Source organism: Epinephelus lanceolatus, chromosome 20 (genome assembly GCF_041903045.1).
Source record: "Epinephelus lanceolatus isolate andai-2023 chromosome 20, ASM4190304v1, whole genome shotgun sequence".
Lineage (NCBI taxonomy): Eukaryota > Metazoa > Chordata > Actinopteri > Perciformes > Serranidae > Epinephelus > Epinephelus lanceolatus.
The window spans coordinates 7,838,799-7,854,138 of NC_135753.1; the positions used below are offsets into that span (position 1 = coordinate 7,838,799).

At 41.0% G+C, this 15,340-nt stretch overlaps 1 protein-coding gene across 7 annotated transcripts in view; it reads left to right on the forward strand.

The window, feature by feature from the left end:
* The window catches only part of map7d2b (MAP7 domain containing 2b), a 39,619-nt gene that overhangs the window by 12,900 nt on the left and 11,379 nt on the right, over positions 1 to 15,340 (forward strand). For 2 of the 7 annotated variants that reach the window (XM_033638756.2, XM_033638758.2), the window contains exons 5-8: positions 160 to 307; positions 4,238 to 4,327; positions 11,005 to 11,094; positions 11,416 to 11,534. In XM_033638756.2, the coding sequence (XP_033494647.1) occupies positions 160 to 307; positions 4,238 to 4,327; positions 11,005 to 11,094; positions 11,416 to 11,534 (447 nt within the window). The remainder of the gene's footprint in view (positions 1 to 159; positions 308 to 4,237; positions 4,328 to 11,004; positions 11,095 to 11,415; positions 11,535 to 15,340) is intronic. The other 5 variants (XM_033638759.2, XM_078162574.1, XM_078162575.1 and 2 more) reach the window with 3 other exon arrangements.

Sequence of the window (15,340 nt, forward strand, 5' to 3'; positions counted from 1 at the left end):
GCAGAAACAGACGAGTGGGAACAGGACTCAGGGGCGAGGCTGCTGCATGCGGTAACCATGGCGCAGCCTTCTCCGTGCGCATCACCGAGCAGTCGTCGCCGTAGCGATGGCTCAGTGAGAGAATGTCTGTTCTTCCCTGTTTCTGAACGCAACGAGCAGGAGAGGCTGGAGGCCCTGGTCCGCCGGAGAGCCGGAGGTGCCGAGAGACGAGGAGGAGGTGTTGGAAATGGAGGGGGGGAGGCTCGGGACCACCTGGATAACAGGCCTAAACGCTGGACATGGGGAGGACCGCCTGATGGAGTGGAGGGTGAGTATGATTGGGGGGGGGGGGGGGGGGGGGGGTGATGGAGAGATAGTGATGATGTCAGTGGAAGGTTGGTTTGAAATGTAGAAGAGGAGAGACCATACGGGCGGATACTGATGGGGGCTGGGAGGAGAGGAGACGAGAGGAGAGGTGTTTTGGGGGGGGGGGTCTGGAGGTCGTGGAGGAAAGGAAGAGGGGGATGGTGGGATGAAAGGGTGGGGATGACAAAGCAGAGGAAGTGGGCTGTTGAGGAACAGCAAGTGAGATGAGGATAAAGAGAGGAAGGTGAAGTGATGGAGGTAAAGAAAGGAGAAGGGCAGTGGATGTAAAAGGGTGTGGAGGCTGCAATGCAGGAGCTGCTCCGCGCTTTGTCTCTAAACCTCACCAGGGTTACGAGAGGCTGTGTGTGTGTTTACCATCTGTGTCTAGAGATTATCAGTATGAAATCAGATGTGCTGAAGCTGTGGTTTTAAACAGGCATGAGCTGCTGATTTTGGCCTGTAAACGTGCTACAGGTGTGTGTTTGTACGTGTGTGTTATTGCTCTGTTGTTTTATTTCCGAGCTGGGAGGCAGCTCCAATTCCCAGAAGAGTTACACATCTAACCTTGAATGCACCAAGGCCACTGACATAAACATAGACAAAGTGCGACATGAGGCCGTTTACTGTGCCAACATCCATCTCTTAGTTTATCTTTTTTCTTTCGTATCACATCATCCTCGTCCTTTCCGAAATATCTCTACCAGCGGGAGGGAGGCCAGAGCACCACCAGCTAGGCTCTACATCCTGCAGTGCATTCATAACGCCATCAATTATTCACAGCCCAGCCGTTCTGGCACTGACCTGGGATCAGGGTCCACCCAGCAGCTTGTCTGGCTCCGGCCCGGCTGACTGGCAGAGAGGCTGCTCTGGGATCCGTTGGGCCCAGTAAAACGCTCACTGCAGCAGAAACAGCAGCATCTCATCTTACAGCTCCACTCGATTAAAGGACAGAGACTCACTAAAGTGTGTGTATGTGTGTATGTGCTGCACATTTTTCTCTGGTCCCAAGTTAGACCACTTAAAAATCTGATTATAACTCAGTTTATTTTGATGTTTAATCCATCGTGGCGGCATTCATAGTCATACGTCACAAGTGACTCATTTATGTTCACATGCTTTATGTTATGGAAAATTGAAAGAAATATGGAGGCAGTTGATTGGCCAACAATAAGCTCCTGGCTATAAATCAACCAGCTATAACAGGATACTTCCGCATGTTAATAATGCAAACAGGAAACATGATATGATGCCATACATTGTTCAAACTGCAGAACTTTATTTAAAATTCTAGTGAAGAGCCAAAATCTGTCAGGATAAACTTTGGGGGAGATGTTTTTGAAATTATTATAAAAATACTGAGAATATTTAATGTATCCTCATAAAAAACATTTATATGATATCTAACAAATTAGCACTGGTACCCAAGAAAAGAGAGAAACTTGGTTGGGCGTCATCATCTTACATACTTAATGTAAAGTTATGTAGGTTAGGTTCAGCAGGAAAGTCCTGTGTTTGTTTGACCCACCCACCACCCCAACCTGTTTATTTATGTGGACTTTCACTCTACTACTTTCTTCTCAGCAACACATTCACATTCATCACTGACCGCAGCCTTCATGATAATGTGGGTTACATACAAATTAATGGCTTATGATAACGTTGGCTATGTGCAAAGTTGGTGCATTACTTTTTTATAGGTATACATACAAACAGTGCATGAAAACAGCCTGGAATATTTGTATTTGATAGAATGGTACAGCCATTGAAAAGTGGCATATTTCACTCGGCTTCAACATGATATTGCTAAAACAGGCTGATCCTGAATATATACGATCAGTCAGGACAGTGTGGAGTAAGATTAATCTTCCAAAGGGGAAATAAAGGTATAAAACAGGATGTTTTTAAGGGTTATATTATACATTTAAGTGGGGTCATGTTTTTTAAACCTTTGAATTCATGAGTTGTGATTTATATGGAGCCCATAGAAATCACTTTTTAAAACATTTTGTTACTGTAAATGTTTAAATAGTTTCCTCAACTGCAAAGAGAACCAAGTCTGCGTTTGAAAAAGACTCACTTGGTCCAATGTCAGCCACACTAGCAGGGTGTCAGTTGGTTGACCAATTTGGTCCAGACTGAAACATCTTAGTAGCTGCTGAATGAATTTCCATAACATTGTGTGACATTCATGGCTCCCTTAGGATGCATGAATTATAATGATTTTGGTATCCCTAGGACTTTTCCTTTAGTGCCATCATGAAGTTGACATTTATGGTTCAGAGAAAAATGTCTCTACAACTACTTGTTGCAGTTTAGTGCAGATATTCATGGTCTTTGCGGAGCCCTGACCTTTCATCTAGCCCCATCTTGTTATTGTCTGTCACCTGGCAAAAGTCTTCTCACAACCTAAGGCCATGCTTCATGTATACAGATAATTTTGAAAATGGATATTAAAAAAAGTGTGCCCATGACTTTTTTTTTTTTTTTTTTTTTTTACAAAATATCACACTATAACACAAAAAATTACCCTGGACACTCACCGGGCCAGTTGGTGGTAATAAAGGCTGAGGCAACGAAAAGTTAAATACCCGAGAAGAATGTAGGACCAGACTTGATCCAAAACTGTTGTTTCTGCCGAAATTTAAACCTTGGACAGTGAGGTGGACCACATAACGCTGGGCGCAGCAAACGCCTCCGTTCATCCCTGAAGTGGGGTAGCAGTTAGGGGTGGGAACCACCAGAGGCCCATGATTCAATGTTATCACGATACCTAAGTAATTTCAATATTATTGCGTTTGAAAATATTTTGTAAAATGCTGAGCATTGTGATAACATATATTGTGATTATTTATCCTTCTTTATCTGCAAATTTTGTGCCCAAAGGAAAACTTTGTAAACATCTGTTATTATTTAATAAGGTTTGGTTTTTGGTTTGTTCATCTCTCTTCATTCATTTTTATCACCACAAAATGCCTCTGATGGACACAAGAATCAATTGATTTTATTAATCTAGTCGAAACTTTAATTTGTTTTTACAATAATAATTTACTTAAAAATTTTGATACTTGGCTTCTGTTATAAATACAAAATTGCCACGCAAAGAATTGCAATTTCGCGACTGGGTCCATTGGCATCATGTGAAGGACCTTGAAGTTGCAGTTACATGGTTTTGCCACTCTGTCAAATTGGCTTCAAAGTTTGGCACACTTTTGTGGGCGTGGTTTAGATGAAGAGGAGTCATTAGACCAGACATTGCCACAAAATGTAAACAAACCCGTAGTGTGTTACACAAAACAACAATGGGCATGTGCGAGCTGAGGAAATGATGTCGTTGTTTTGCAAACGCTCTATTTGACATGTTCACATGGATAAACAGTTTTGAAAAATCTGCAATTTATGAGGCATTTTTAAAAACCTCTGATTTAGTGACCTAAAACTGTTTGTGTGTAGATGAGGGACCAAAACATGGAATGAAATATCCATTTAAAAAATATCTGTGTATGTGTTGACAGGTTGTTTATGACTTCAGTACCAAGCATGTTGTGCAGACCTCTGATTACTGAAACATGACCGCACAAGTTCCTTTTGAAGGCAACTTTGTTTTACCCGTTGTTTTGCTCTGCTCCACTATGAGGGTTAGGGACACTCAGGTGGCATCTACAGTCCTATCTCGTCTGACTTGATGATGATTCGGCATAACAAGGTTTTGATGTGTGACTTCCTCCTGGGAATCTTGGACAGAGCTTATTGTGTTTCAGATGTTACTGTTTATGTTAGTGTGTGTGTTGTTACCTGTTTGTGTGTCTTGTGTTAGTGATGCAGGAGTATGAGTGGGTGTGTGAGTGAGTGTGTAACGCTTTGCTTTCTCCGCTGTGCTTCACCTGCTGCCCAGGTAACCCTAAGACCCCGCCCTGCAATGCCATTGGCTCTGCTCAGCCCAATGAGCTTCCTGCTGCTTCCAGCACCAGCCAATCCCGTAACGGTACAGACAACATGACTCTGTGTGCCACGCTTATACTGCTCCCCTGCCTCACTCCCACCACAAATCCCATTGTGCCACCTACAGCTGCTCCTCTGTCTGCATGTGTGTGGACGTCTTTGTATCGTCACAGCAGCTTTTTATTGTCCTGAAGTGTGTTCATGTCGTGTGTGTCTGGTGATCAATTCATTGCAGTGTTTTTTTTACTCAAAATATATTTACTCTGTGAGTAAATAACAAAACATGCTCACATACACACTTCACAGCATCTTTGCATAGAAATGCAGCTAAAGGGTTTCTGGGTAAGTTCAGACAGGCCCCTGCTCAAAATCTGGAGTATAAATCGTTTCTGTCTGCAGTCCTTTGAGTCACACAAATGCAGAGATATCCAGCAGCATTTGGGTTGGGCCGACCCTCAACATGGAGCTGGGAAGAAAACATCAGATGGTGAAAACACGCAGATGATTTAATTTATTTAACAGTGTTTTCTTTGTTACTTTACAGTCTAGTCTGCTAAATGTGACTTGCAGACACATAAAATCTGGAGATGTATTGTTCTTTAATAAGATCAAATAATGACGCTGCAAAACAAGAAAAACCCATGATAAGATAAGGGCTCAGCTCTCCCAAAATGCGCTTTTATCACTAAACACTAGCTATATGTGTGAAGTTTACAATAATAAAAAACTCTTCAACTCAACCTCAATCTTCAACCTCATCAATACAAAAGAGAAATTAAGGTGGTTAAATCCAAAGGTCAGGGCAGACAAAAATGAAAAATAAGTAAAGTCCTGCCTTTTTTTCCCCTTCAAACTAACAAATTCAGAGATTCAAGGATTTATCATTGTCATCAGAGGATTTACAAAGAAATCCCCCTCCATGATCCACACAGGAAATTTGGAAGTAGATATCCACATTAATTTAAATGAGAATAGAATAGAATAGAAACAATAAAAAAACTAATATAACTATGTAAAAATAGTACAAAAGGAAGGAATTAAAAGGAAAACGAAAATACATTTCCAAGAATATAATTACATATACAGTGTTATAATAAATAGAAAACTTTGGTCATATGTGGTTTTAGAATTTTGTTACATGACCTCCAACACTGACTGTATGTTTACACACTGTATCTGTGTATTTGTGCATTTGTGTGTATGTAACAGAGCAAAAAAACATTTGTGCCATACAGGAGTGAAGTCTCCCCCCTTCTGGTGTCCCTAGAACTTTATTTTGGATAAATATGTACATTAGTCAATGGCGAGAGACAAATAATTTTTAGATCCTGTGTCAGTTCTGCCCTGAATTACACATATAATGTTTGTCACTCTAAAAGATAATTTTGCAAATCCAGGTAGTCACAGTTTGTTGTAGGTTTGTCGATGTGTAAAACCACTCAGTGCACTACATGTCTTGTCTTGCACGATATACGTCACCTACACCGGCTAGCTAGTTAGCTAAAAATGTGTGAGTACATCCCTGTGCGAAACACACAGGCATCGTAACTTCAGGGAGAAATAAAGTTATGATGTCATTTACACGACTTGTGTCGTCTTTCTAATTACCTAATTACACAGTCTTGTACTTTAACTCAGTGGTTCCCAACTGGTGGGTCACAGTCCAAAAGTGGGTCTCCGGCCCATTGTCACTGAAAGTGACTCGCAATCGTATCAAATTTGTAAAAAAACACACTTCATTTTTATGTACGGTAAATATCCAGCACAGAGCTTTTTTTGAAGAGCTGTTTTCTGCTGTAGAGTGAGCGACTAATGGACACTTACTTGAGAGAGACAGCAAACTGGCTTAATGTCATGGCCAAACGCAAGTATGATGCTGAATGTATTAAACTGTGGGACCTTGAACTAATGACTCAGGAGAAATCTCGACCCTGTGGTTAGGAACCACTAGCCTGGAAATCCAGACCCAAATCTAGAAAGATTTAGGGCCTGGCCATGAGTAATGAAAATGGCCCAACTCGAGGGGCGGCACCAAGCATGCATTTGTAAATATCACTGCACGCAATTGGATAACACTACGACCAATCAGAACAATACACAGGGTGACGTATACGCTTAGCTACCAGCGGAGCTAACTGGTAGATTAGACTCTTGCCGTATCCGGTTGACAAAACAGCAAAAACGTCCTTCTTGCAAAGGAAAGGCTTGAGCGTCGTCTTCTGTTCCTCTTTTAGAGAAAAAACCAAGTTTAACTCATTCATTGTAGCGGCCAAAGCCATTTCAAACAACTGGTGTTCATCTGTAGCCATCTTGCAATGTTTACTTACTCATTCCGGACTTCGTTGTCGCAGCGCTGTCGTCATCTGTTTAGCTCACCTCTGGCCCGCCTATATCAGATACACCGATGTGATTGGTGCAGCTCAGCTCCAAGGGCATAGGTAATGAGCATCATTACTGATTGCCAGAGTGATTCACTGAGCAAATTCAAATTGTGCTCTCGCGAGAACTCTGGATTTCCAGGGTAGGGAACCACTGCTTTAACTGTTTTAAGACAAAGTGTGACTTTTGTGACCTGCCAAATAATGTTGTACAATTGACAAATATCAAATTCAAACAGGGTCACAATTTTTTTGTCTCTCTCCATCAGCTACCGTACATATTTTTTCAGGAATTACGTCCCATGGTGGTCCACCCAAAGGGGAGGGACTTTGCCTTTCTATTGTTCATCATTTCCATCAACAGTTCACAGCACATACAGTATTTCCACTCCTCCTCTGTGGCTAATGAGTGTCTGGTTTGGAGCCCCCACCACACCCACACACACACACACACACACGCCCTTATCACAACAAAGGGCTGCTCCACTTCCTGTCCTCCTGGCCCACGGCCGTGTTTAGTGATGCATACATATCAACCTCAGCAGGGAGTCCAGTCTATATAAAACACCCTCACACACACACACACACACACACACACACACACACATCATACCAGACATTTACCCTGCAGCTATCTGTGAAACTTATTAGACCCCACCTACGCACAGACAGAGATCAGATCAAAACACACACACCCAAACACACCCACACATCCACCAGACATTTCCAATCATCCCTGTCCCATATAACAGAAGCAGCCCCTGCAGAAATCCCTTTTTTTTTTGCACTTTTGCTGAACTGCTGCACTGTTGCTTTAAACCCGCAAGGAATTTAACCGAAATTTGCTCTTTTACTCTATTTCTTAATATATATATATATATATATATATATATATATATATATATATATATATATATGTGTGTGTGTGTGTGTGTGTGTGTGTGTACATATATATATATGTGTGTGTGTACATATATACAGTACAGACCAAAAGTTTGGACACACCTTCTCATTCAATGCGTTTTCTTTATTTTCAAGACTATTTACATTGTAGATTCTCACTGAAGGCATCAAAACTATGAATGAACACATGTGGAGTTATGTACTTAACAAAAAAAGGTGAAATAACTGAAAACATGTTTTATATTCTAGTTTCTTCAAAATAGCCACCCTTTGCTCTGATTACTGCTTTGCACACTCTTGGCATTCTCTCCATGAGCTTCAAGAGGTAGTCACCTGAAATGGTTTTCCAACAGTCTTGAAGGAGTTCCCAGAGGTGTTTAGCACTTGTTGGCCCCTTTGCCTTCACTCTGCAGCCCAGCTCACCCCAAACCATCTCGATTGGGTTCAGGTCCGGTGACTGTGGAGGCCAGGTCATCTGCTGCAGCACTCCATCACTCTCCTTCTTGGTCAAATAGCCCTTACACAGCCTGGAGGTGTGTTTGGGGTCATTGTCCTGTTGAAAAATAAATGATCGTCCAACTAAACGCAAACCGGATGGGATGGCATGTCGCTGCAGGATGCTGTGGTAGCCATGCTGGTTCAGTGTGCCTTCAATTTTGAATAAATCCCCAACAGTGTCACCAGCAAAACACCCCCACACCATCACACCTCCTCCTCCATGCTTCACAGTGGGAACCAGGCATGTGGAATCCATCCGTTCACCTTTTCTGCGTCTCACAAAGACACGGCGATTGGAACCAAAGATCTCAAATTTGGACTCATCAGACCAAAGCACAGATTTCCACTGGTCTAATGTCCATTCCTTGTGTTTCTTGGCCCAAACAAATCTCTTCTGCTTGTTGCCTCTCCTTAGCAGTGGTTCCTAGCAGCTATTTGACCATGAAGGCCTGATTGGCGCAGTCTCCTCTTAACAGTTGTTCTAGAGATGGGTCTGCTGCTAGAACTCTGTGTGGCATTCATCTGGTCTCTGATCTGAGCTGCTGTTAACTTGCCATTTCTGAGGCTGGTGACTCGGATGAACTTATCCTCAGAAGCAGAGGTGACTCTTGGTCTTCCTTTCCTGGGTCGGTCCTCATGTGTGCCAGTTTGGTTGTAGCGCTTGATGGTTTTTGCGACTCCACTTGGGGACACATTTAAAGTTTTTGCAATTTTCCGGACTGACTGACCTTCATTTCTTAAAGTAATGATGGCCACTCGTTTTTCTTTAGTTAGCTGATTGGTTCTTGCCATAATATGAATTTTAACAGTTGTCCAATAGGGCTGTCGGCTGTGTATTAACCTGACTTTTGCACAACACAACTGATGGTCCCAACCCCATTGATAAAGCAAGAAATTCCACTAATTAACCCTGATAAGGCACACCTGTGAAGTGGAAACCATTTCAGGTGACTACCTCTTGAAGCTCATGGAGAGAATGCCAAGAGTGTGCAAAGCAGTAATCAGAGCAAAGGGTGGCTATTTTGAAGAAACTAGAATATAAAACATGTTTTCAGTTATTTCACCTTTTTTTGTTAAGTACATAACTCCACATGTGTTCATTCATAGTTTTGATGCCTTCAGTGAGAATCTACAATGTAAATAGTCATGAAAATAAAGAAAACGCATTGAATGAGAAGGTGTGTCCAAACTTTTGGCCTGTACTGTATATATATATATATGTATATGTAAAATGTTTGCCAAAAATCTTATGAAGGTCTTCAATTTACATATATGTTACATTAACACAATAGTTACGTATGATCTCAGCCTCTCAGCCATCCAATTATATTAAGTCTTTTGTGTTTTATTAGATTAAGTCTAACAAAAATGTTTCAAAAATTAGATTATAGTGATATTTTGTTAAATACTTAATAATAATGATTCTGTAAGCTGTCATGGTCCTGGCTAGGGCTGACATAATATCAGATTTTCACTACATGATAAAGTGCTGCAGGAATGATGTTTTTTTTTTTTTTTGTAGGCTGACACTGGAGTTAACATCACCCTGGTTCCCTCGTCAAAAAGCTTATGGGATTTTTCTGTCAGATTTTGTATTACTGCAGAAAATAAGCTCTGTGTCAAACATAAGTTTATGATACGTACACATTTTGTTAACAAAATAATCTTAACAAATAAACACTACTTTTATGATTTCTGAAAGGTAAATGCAAACGCCAGGAGTAAAAAGCTAATGTTAGGCTATAAACGAACTACAACACAGTCACATGACTAAATGTTGCCACCATAAGGAGGCTGTAAAGCCATGTCCAATGTGATGACATTCTGTAGTCTCATTTAGCCACTTGTTAGCAGCTGCCTTTTTAAAAACATATAAAACCTTCAAAATTCACGAGTGGGATATTTACTGATGTATTTTATGCCATAGAACAAACGTGAAAGTCTCTTAAGCGTGTGTGAACCACAGACCTTATTTCAGGCATCTAATCAAAAACTGATTCAAAAAACCCATTAACTTTGGAGCGAAGGAACCAGGAACTCATTTCTCGGTTTTAGGACTTATTCCTGCACCACACTATAATGAAAAATGAAAATAAAAGCCCTGTAAAATGCTCATATATGTAAGGAAAACAAAATACACAAGTGTTTTGACATACAAATAGTTAAAATGAAATATGAGATCGATATGAAATAAAGGTATTAAAAGAAGAAAACAATGAGCAGCAGTAGTGATGACATTCATGACAGTGGGATATTCTCATTTTCTAAAAATTATAAGACAGGATTGCATATTTTGATAAATTTGTGTTGTTTTTCTTCTAACAATCTATATGTAAGTCTCTCCAAAGCAAGGTTAGTTGCAACCTCCTTCAGCTGTAAACTCACAGGGGCATTTGCATATTTTTCCAAAGGAGGGCAGTCATTCTCCCGACCTGAAGAAGTCTGAAGTCTATCAGCAATGGCTGATTAAAACATTCTAACTCACCATCCGGGATATGTTCTGAGTAATACTTTACTTAAATCAAATTATAATCCTAACCTTCTGATTCACAGTAATCAGGTTACACTGTGCATGTGGATGCTGTCACGGTGCCTTCAGGTGCTGTAGGAAACATTTTCCTCTCATTTAAATGGGACTGCAGCAGCTGCCTCTGTATCATCATCCTCCATTTCATGATGAAGCAGGCTGTTCTCTGTTCTGCTGCTTCATTTCTGCCTCACATCACCACAAGGTTAATTTATTCAGCAGCCTGCAGCGCTTATCGATCAGCAGGATTATTTTCTGTGTGAGGGGGCAGTTTTTTGTGTGTTGTGTGATGGGTGTTTGTTTTTAGGACATGTATTGAACATTTACATTATCCTTCGATATAGCTGCAGTCAGCACTTTGATTCACTGTCATGTATGTGTCTGTTTGAGTGATTTGTGTTTTTTTTCTATCAGTCGGTGACTTCCTGTCTCCACCCGGGATGGATCAACCAATCAACAAACAGCTCTCCAACTCTTCAGCTGCCCTGCATTCACCAGAGAGAGGTACAGTAACAGTGGGTTCACATATCACAAATTTACTCAGAAGCTAAAGATGCAAAACAGGTAAAGGCCACACAATGCAAAAAAATAAACATACCCTATGTTGAGGAAACTGCATGTGATATAAAAGAGTACACATACTAAGAGCTTTTCATTTCTTACAGTTCAGTCATGTTTTTAACGTACATTTAGTGGCTCTTTCATTAATGTGCATATCTGAGTGGAGTTGAATATTTTGCTCAAGTGTGTCCTTCTTCTGATTTTTGTTGGTCTGTGTCAACATCATTGTGTGTTTTGTGTGTGTGTTGGTACATGACCCATCAGTGTCTTCTGTGTCCCATCGAACAGCTTCCCCCAACCAACACAGACCGTATAGAAGTTCCTCCAACCGCAGGAGCATCGCTGGACTCCCTGAAGAGACGTCTAGAGCCAAAACACCCACGGTCAGCCCTCACACACACACACACACACACACACACACACGCACATGCACACATGCACACATGCACACTTGTAGAACTAGACACCTAATTAACTGTGAGCTATTCAAGACTGAAAGAGCACATTAACGTTAAGTGTTGTGAGACATTTTGTTTGTTATGGTTATCTTAGAAATATGTAGATATATGCACACACAAACCTGCACACATGCCTGCAGCTGTAAACTGGAGATTAATTAATTAATGTGTAGATTAATGTAAATATTTGTGTTGGTGATGGTGAGTGACTGCCTTTAGCTTCTATGCTTGTTATTGCTGTTGTTTCTTCCAAATAAGACCACATTTCCCACAAACCTTTTTGGTTTATTTTGGAAAGGAGTTATTACTGTTGTGGGTGAATGTTTTCTTGTCTTTCCTGAGGAGGATGAGCATATTGAAATGTTTGTTTGATTGACTTTTTATTCTCATCACTATCAGATGTTCAGCTTTCCTCATCATGTTTTAAATCAGAAAACAGTCCAGCAGATTTCTATGCAGATTTGATCCAGTGGCTCTTAATGCGAAATTCAAAGTAAAGGGCTGACTGTTAAAAACAGGTGACAAGTTTATTTAAAGAAACAACAATAAAAAAATCTGAGTGACAGTTGCTGTATTATAAATATACCTTTTGCAAAGTTTATCATGCATCAATCAGCATTCATAATGATTGACCCAAGGGCGGATAGTCCTGATCATGAAGGATCCCAAGAAGGGTGTGGTCCCATGCAACTACCGGCCAACAGCCTACCTCTGTACAACATGGAAGCTCCTGTCAGGCATCATAGCAGCTAAGATGAATAACCTGTGCACCGCCTGGATTGACTACAAAAAGCCTACGACTCATTGCCACACACATGGGTACTGGAAATGTGCAACATCAACAGGACACCAAAGGCCTTTATCAAGAATTCAATGGGGCAGTGAAAAACGACTCTGGAGGCTAACTAGAGGCACAAGTTACCATCAAGTGCGGCATATACCAAGGTGATGCACTGTCCCCACTGCATAGGCCTGAACCCCCTCAGCCAACTCATAACAAAGAGTGGCTACAGATACTGGTTCTGAAGTGGAGCAACCATCAGTCACCTCCTCTACATGGATGACATCAACCTGTACGTCAGGAGTGAGCGAGACATCGACTCACTGATCCACCTCACCAGGATCTGCAGCAATGACATCTGAATGTCATTCGGATTAGATAAGTGTGGTCGGATGGTGTTCAAGAGAGGGAAGACGATAAGAACCGAAGGGGGGAGGGAGGCTGAGGACTCGAGCCACTGTCCAGGACGAAACAACCAAGATCCAGGAATACATCAGGAAGATGGCCCCCAGAGTTGAGCTGCTAAGTGAATATCTCAGGCAGCAGAAAGCCAAGAGTGCATAAGAGGAGGATGAACCATCATGGAAGGACAAGCCCCAGCGACAGATTGAAGAAGTGGTTGACATCAAGAAATCCTAACATTACTAGTTACAATTGGTCTGTAAACAAAAAAGTTTGGTAGGTTTGGAAGCCTTTATTCATAGTAGCGATGTAAATCACTAGTTTCATCATGATACAATATCATATCGATTCTTTGGACAACAATGCAATTCAGGGGCCTGCGATCGATATGAGACGATATCATATGATCATTTAATTCTTTTTGCTTTTGGCCATAAAAAATAAAATAAAAAATTAACTTAAATAATTGTAACAGCTTAAGTGCAGTAAAGTTTATGTTACATTGACTCCACTAACCCACAGAGAACAGCACATGGGATAAGTTCACCTTCAGGGCTTTCAGCCGTAAAGACCTGAAAGAAATGTTTTCATTTTAATCCAAACCATCGTCTTTTCCCTAAAACTTGAATGTAAAACTTCCCCCAACAGCCATAAATCATGGATTAATAACAGGGTCATTTTACAAAAGTATAATATTAGGCTCAGTAATACCTGTTCAGATACAAAACAAATGGTTTTTGCTTGTCACCTACAGTATCATTAGCTTAAGCCACCACCCATACACTGCATAAATTAGCCTAGAAACTAACAGATTTCCTCTACTCATAGCTCAACAAATTACCTGTATTATTTATTATTTTTCTGACTCACAGTTGGTTTAAGTCAGTGCATCTCCGGACTGAACAGCACGATTGAATTTCAGCCTGCATGCACGTTTTTTCAGCCAACGTTGTTGAAACAGAGCAGCTAATGTTGTTATAGGAATAAGTTAGCGGAGTGAGATGCCCGGCTAGGCAGATATGTCATATTTTATCTTGTAACGGCTTTGTTTAGATACGGCATGCGCTTTGTCTGTCGATCCCTGTCTTCTCTGAAATTGATAATATTTCCACCCTGCTGATTTATTACCCAGTAAATAATTTTATCCTCATTGTCTTTCTCTCGGCTGCTTGCCGTCTGCCTGCTGCTGTTTGACAGTGACACTGACTTTCAAAAAATAGGTATAACCTAAAGACGATGTTATGGATTAGTGTTTTCACCTTGCATCAATGATATTGGATGGTGATCATTAAATCGATATATCAGTTCATATCAGGATTGTTACACCTCTAGGTAATAGTACCACCTACAATTAATGAAAAAAAGTTCCTTCTTATATCTCAGTACTATTATGTCCCAGTTGTGACAATGCCCAATAGGGCTTGCCACTACTGTAACACAACATAAAGAAAACAAAACAAAACACCATAAAGCACAGAGCTGGCTGGTGAACCAAGCAAAAGTAAACAGAGGCAGCTATGCTTACTGTTATGCAGTGTCATCGATAGTGTCTGTTCCGAGAGCCCAAGCATCGCTCTCCTGAGCTGCCAGCCCCGTCATCGTCTGGATAGTTCAGTTTTTGGTTTTCTTGTTTTTTTTGATGGAGAGAGAGATATAAAAATGTATCGCTGTTTGTCCGTCGGGTCGTGCAGATACTGCTCTCTCTTCGCGTCCTCACCAGCTGTATCCCATTTGTAATCAAAGGTCCCCACCACACGCCTGCGCACGGAGCACCATAGCACCATAGCACCTGGGACCTGCCGCACCGGGATTTGTAGTTCATTGTCCCAAGGCATTGCACAGCATACATAATAATAATAACATAGCTGCGACCTCAGGTTCACAACCAGCTCTGCATAGACCATAAAGGAAAAAAAAAGAAAGAAAGAAAGACCCAGACCGTGACCGTAACAGTACTTATACGATGAGCCACATCTGGGGATGCCCTGGTAGCTCACCTGGTAGCTCACCCGGTAGCGCACGCACCATTAAAGCTGAGTCCTGACCGCAGTGACCCAAGTTCAAGGGTGCAGGGCTCTTTGCTGCAGGTCCTTCACATCTCTCTCTCTCACTATCAATAAAGCATGAAAAATGCCCAAAAATAATTGTTAGTAAAAAAAAAGTTGAGTCACATCTTCATGTATAATGTGTTGCTGTGTTTGGGCATATAATTTTGTTCTACGTTACATGTAGCAGGATTCAAAGAATCATCTATTGAATCATGTTGATGCCTGCATAGTAGTTAAGTAGTACGGAGTCATGATTATTAAATAAATACTCAGGAATTCAGTCATAGGATTGTTTTCACTAATTGGAAAAGAAAACTCAACTTAATCTCTAACATTGGAAACAATTGCAGTGTGCTTTAAGAGCCACATTGTTGTTTTTTTGGTGGAAACTATGAAATCAGTATTGGAAATTATTTGATTTTGATACATGATTAGGAGTAAAAGTGACAAACCAGGATGCAAGTGTGATCCCAAAACTCACAGAACCCGAATGAGCCAGA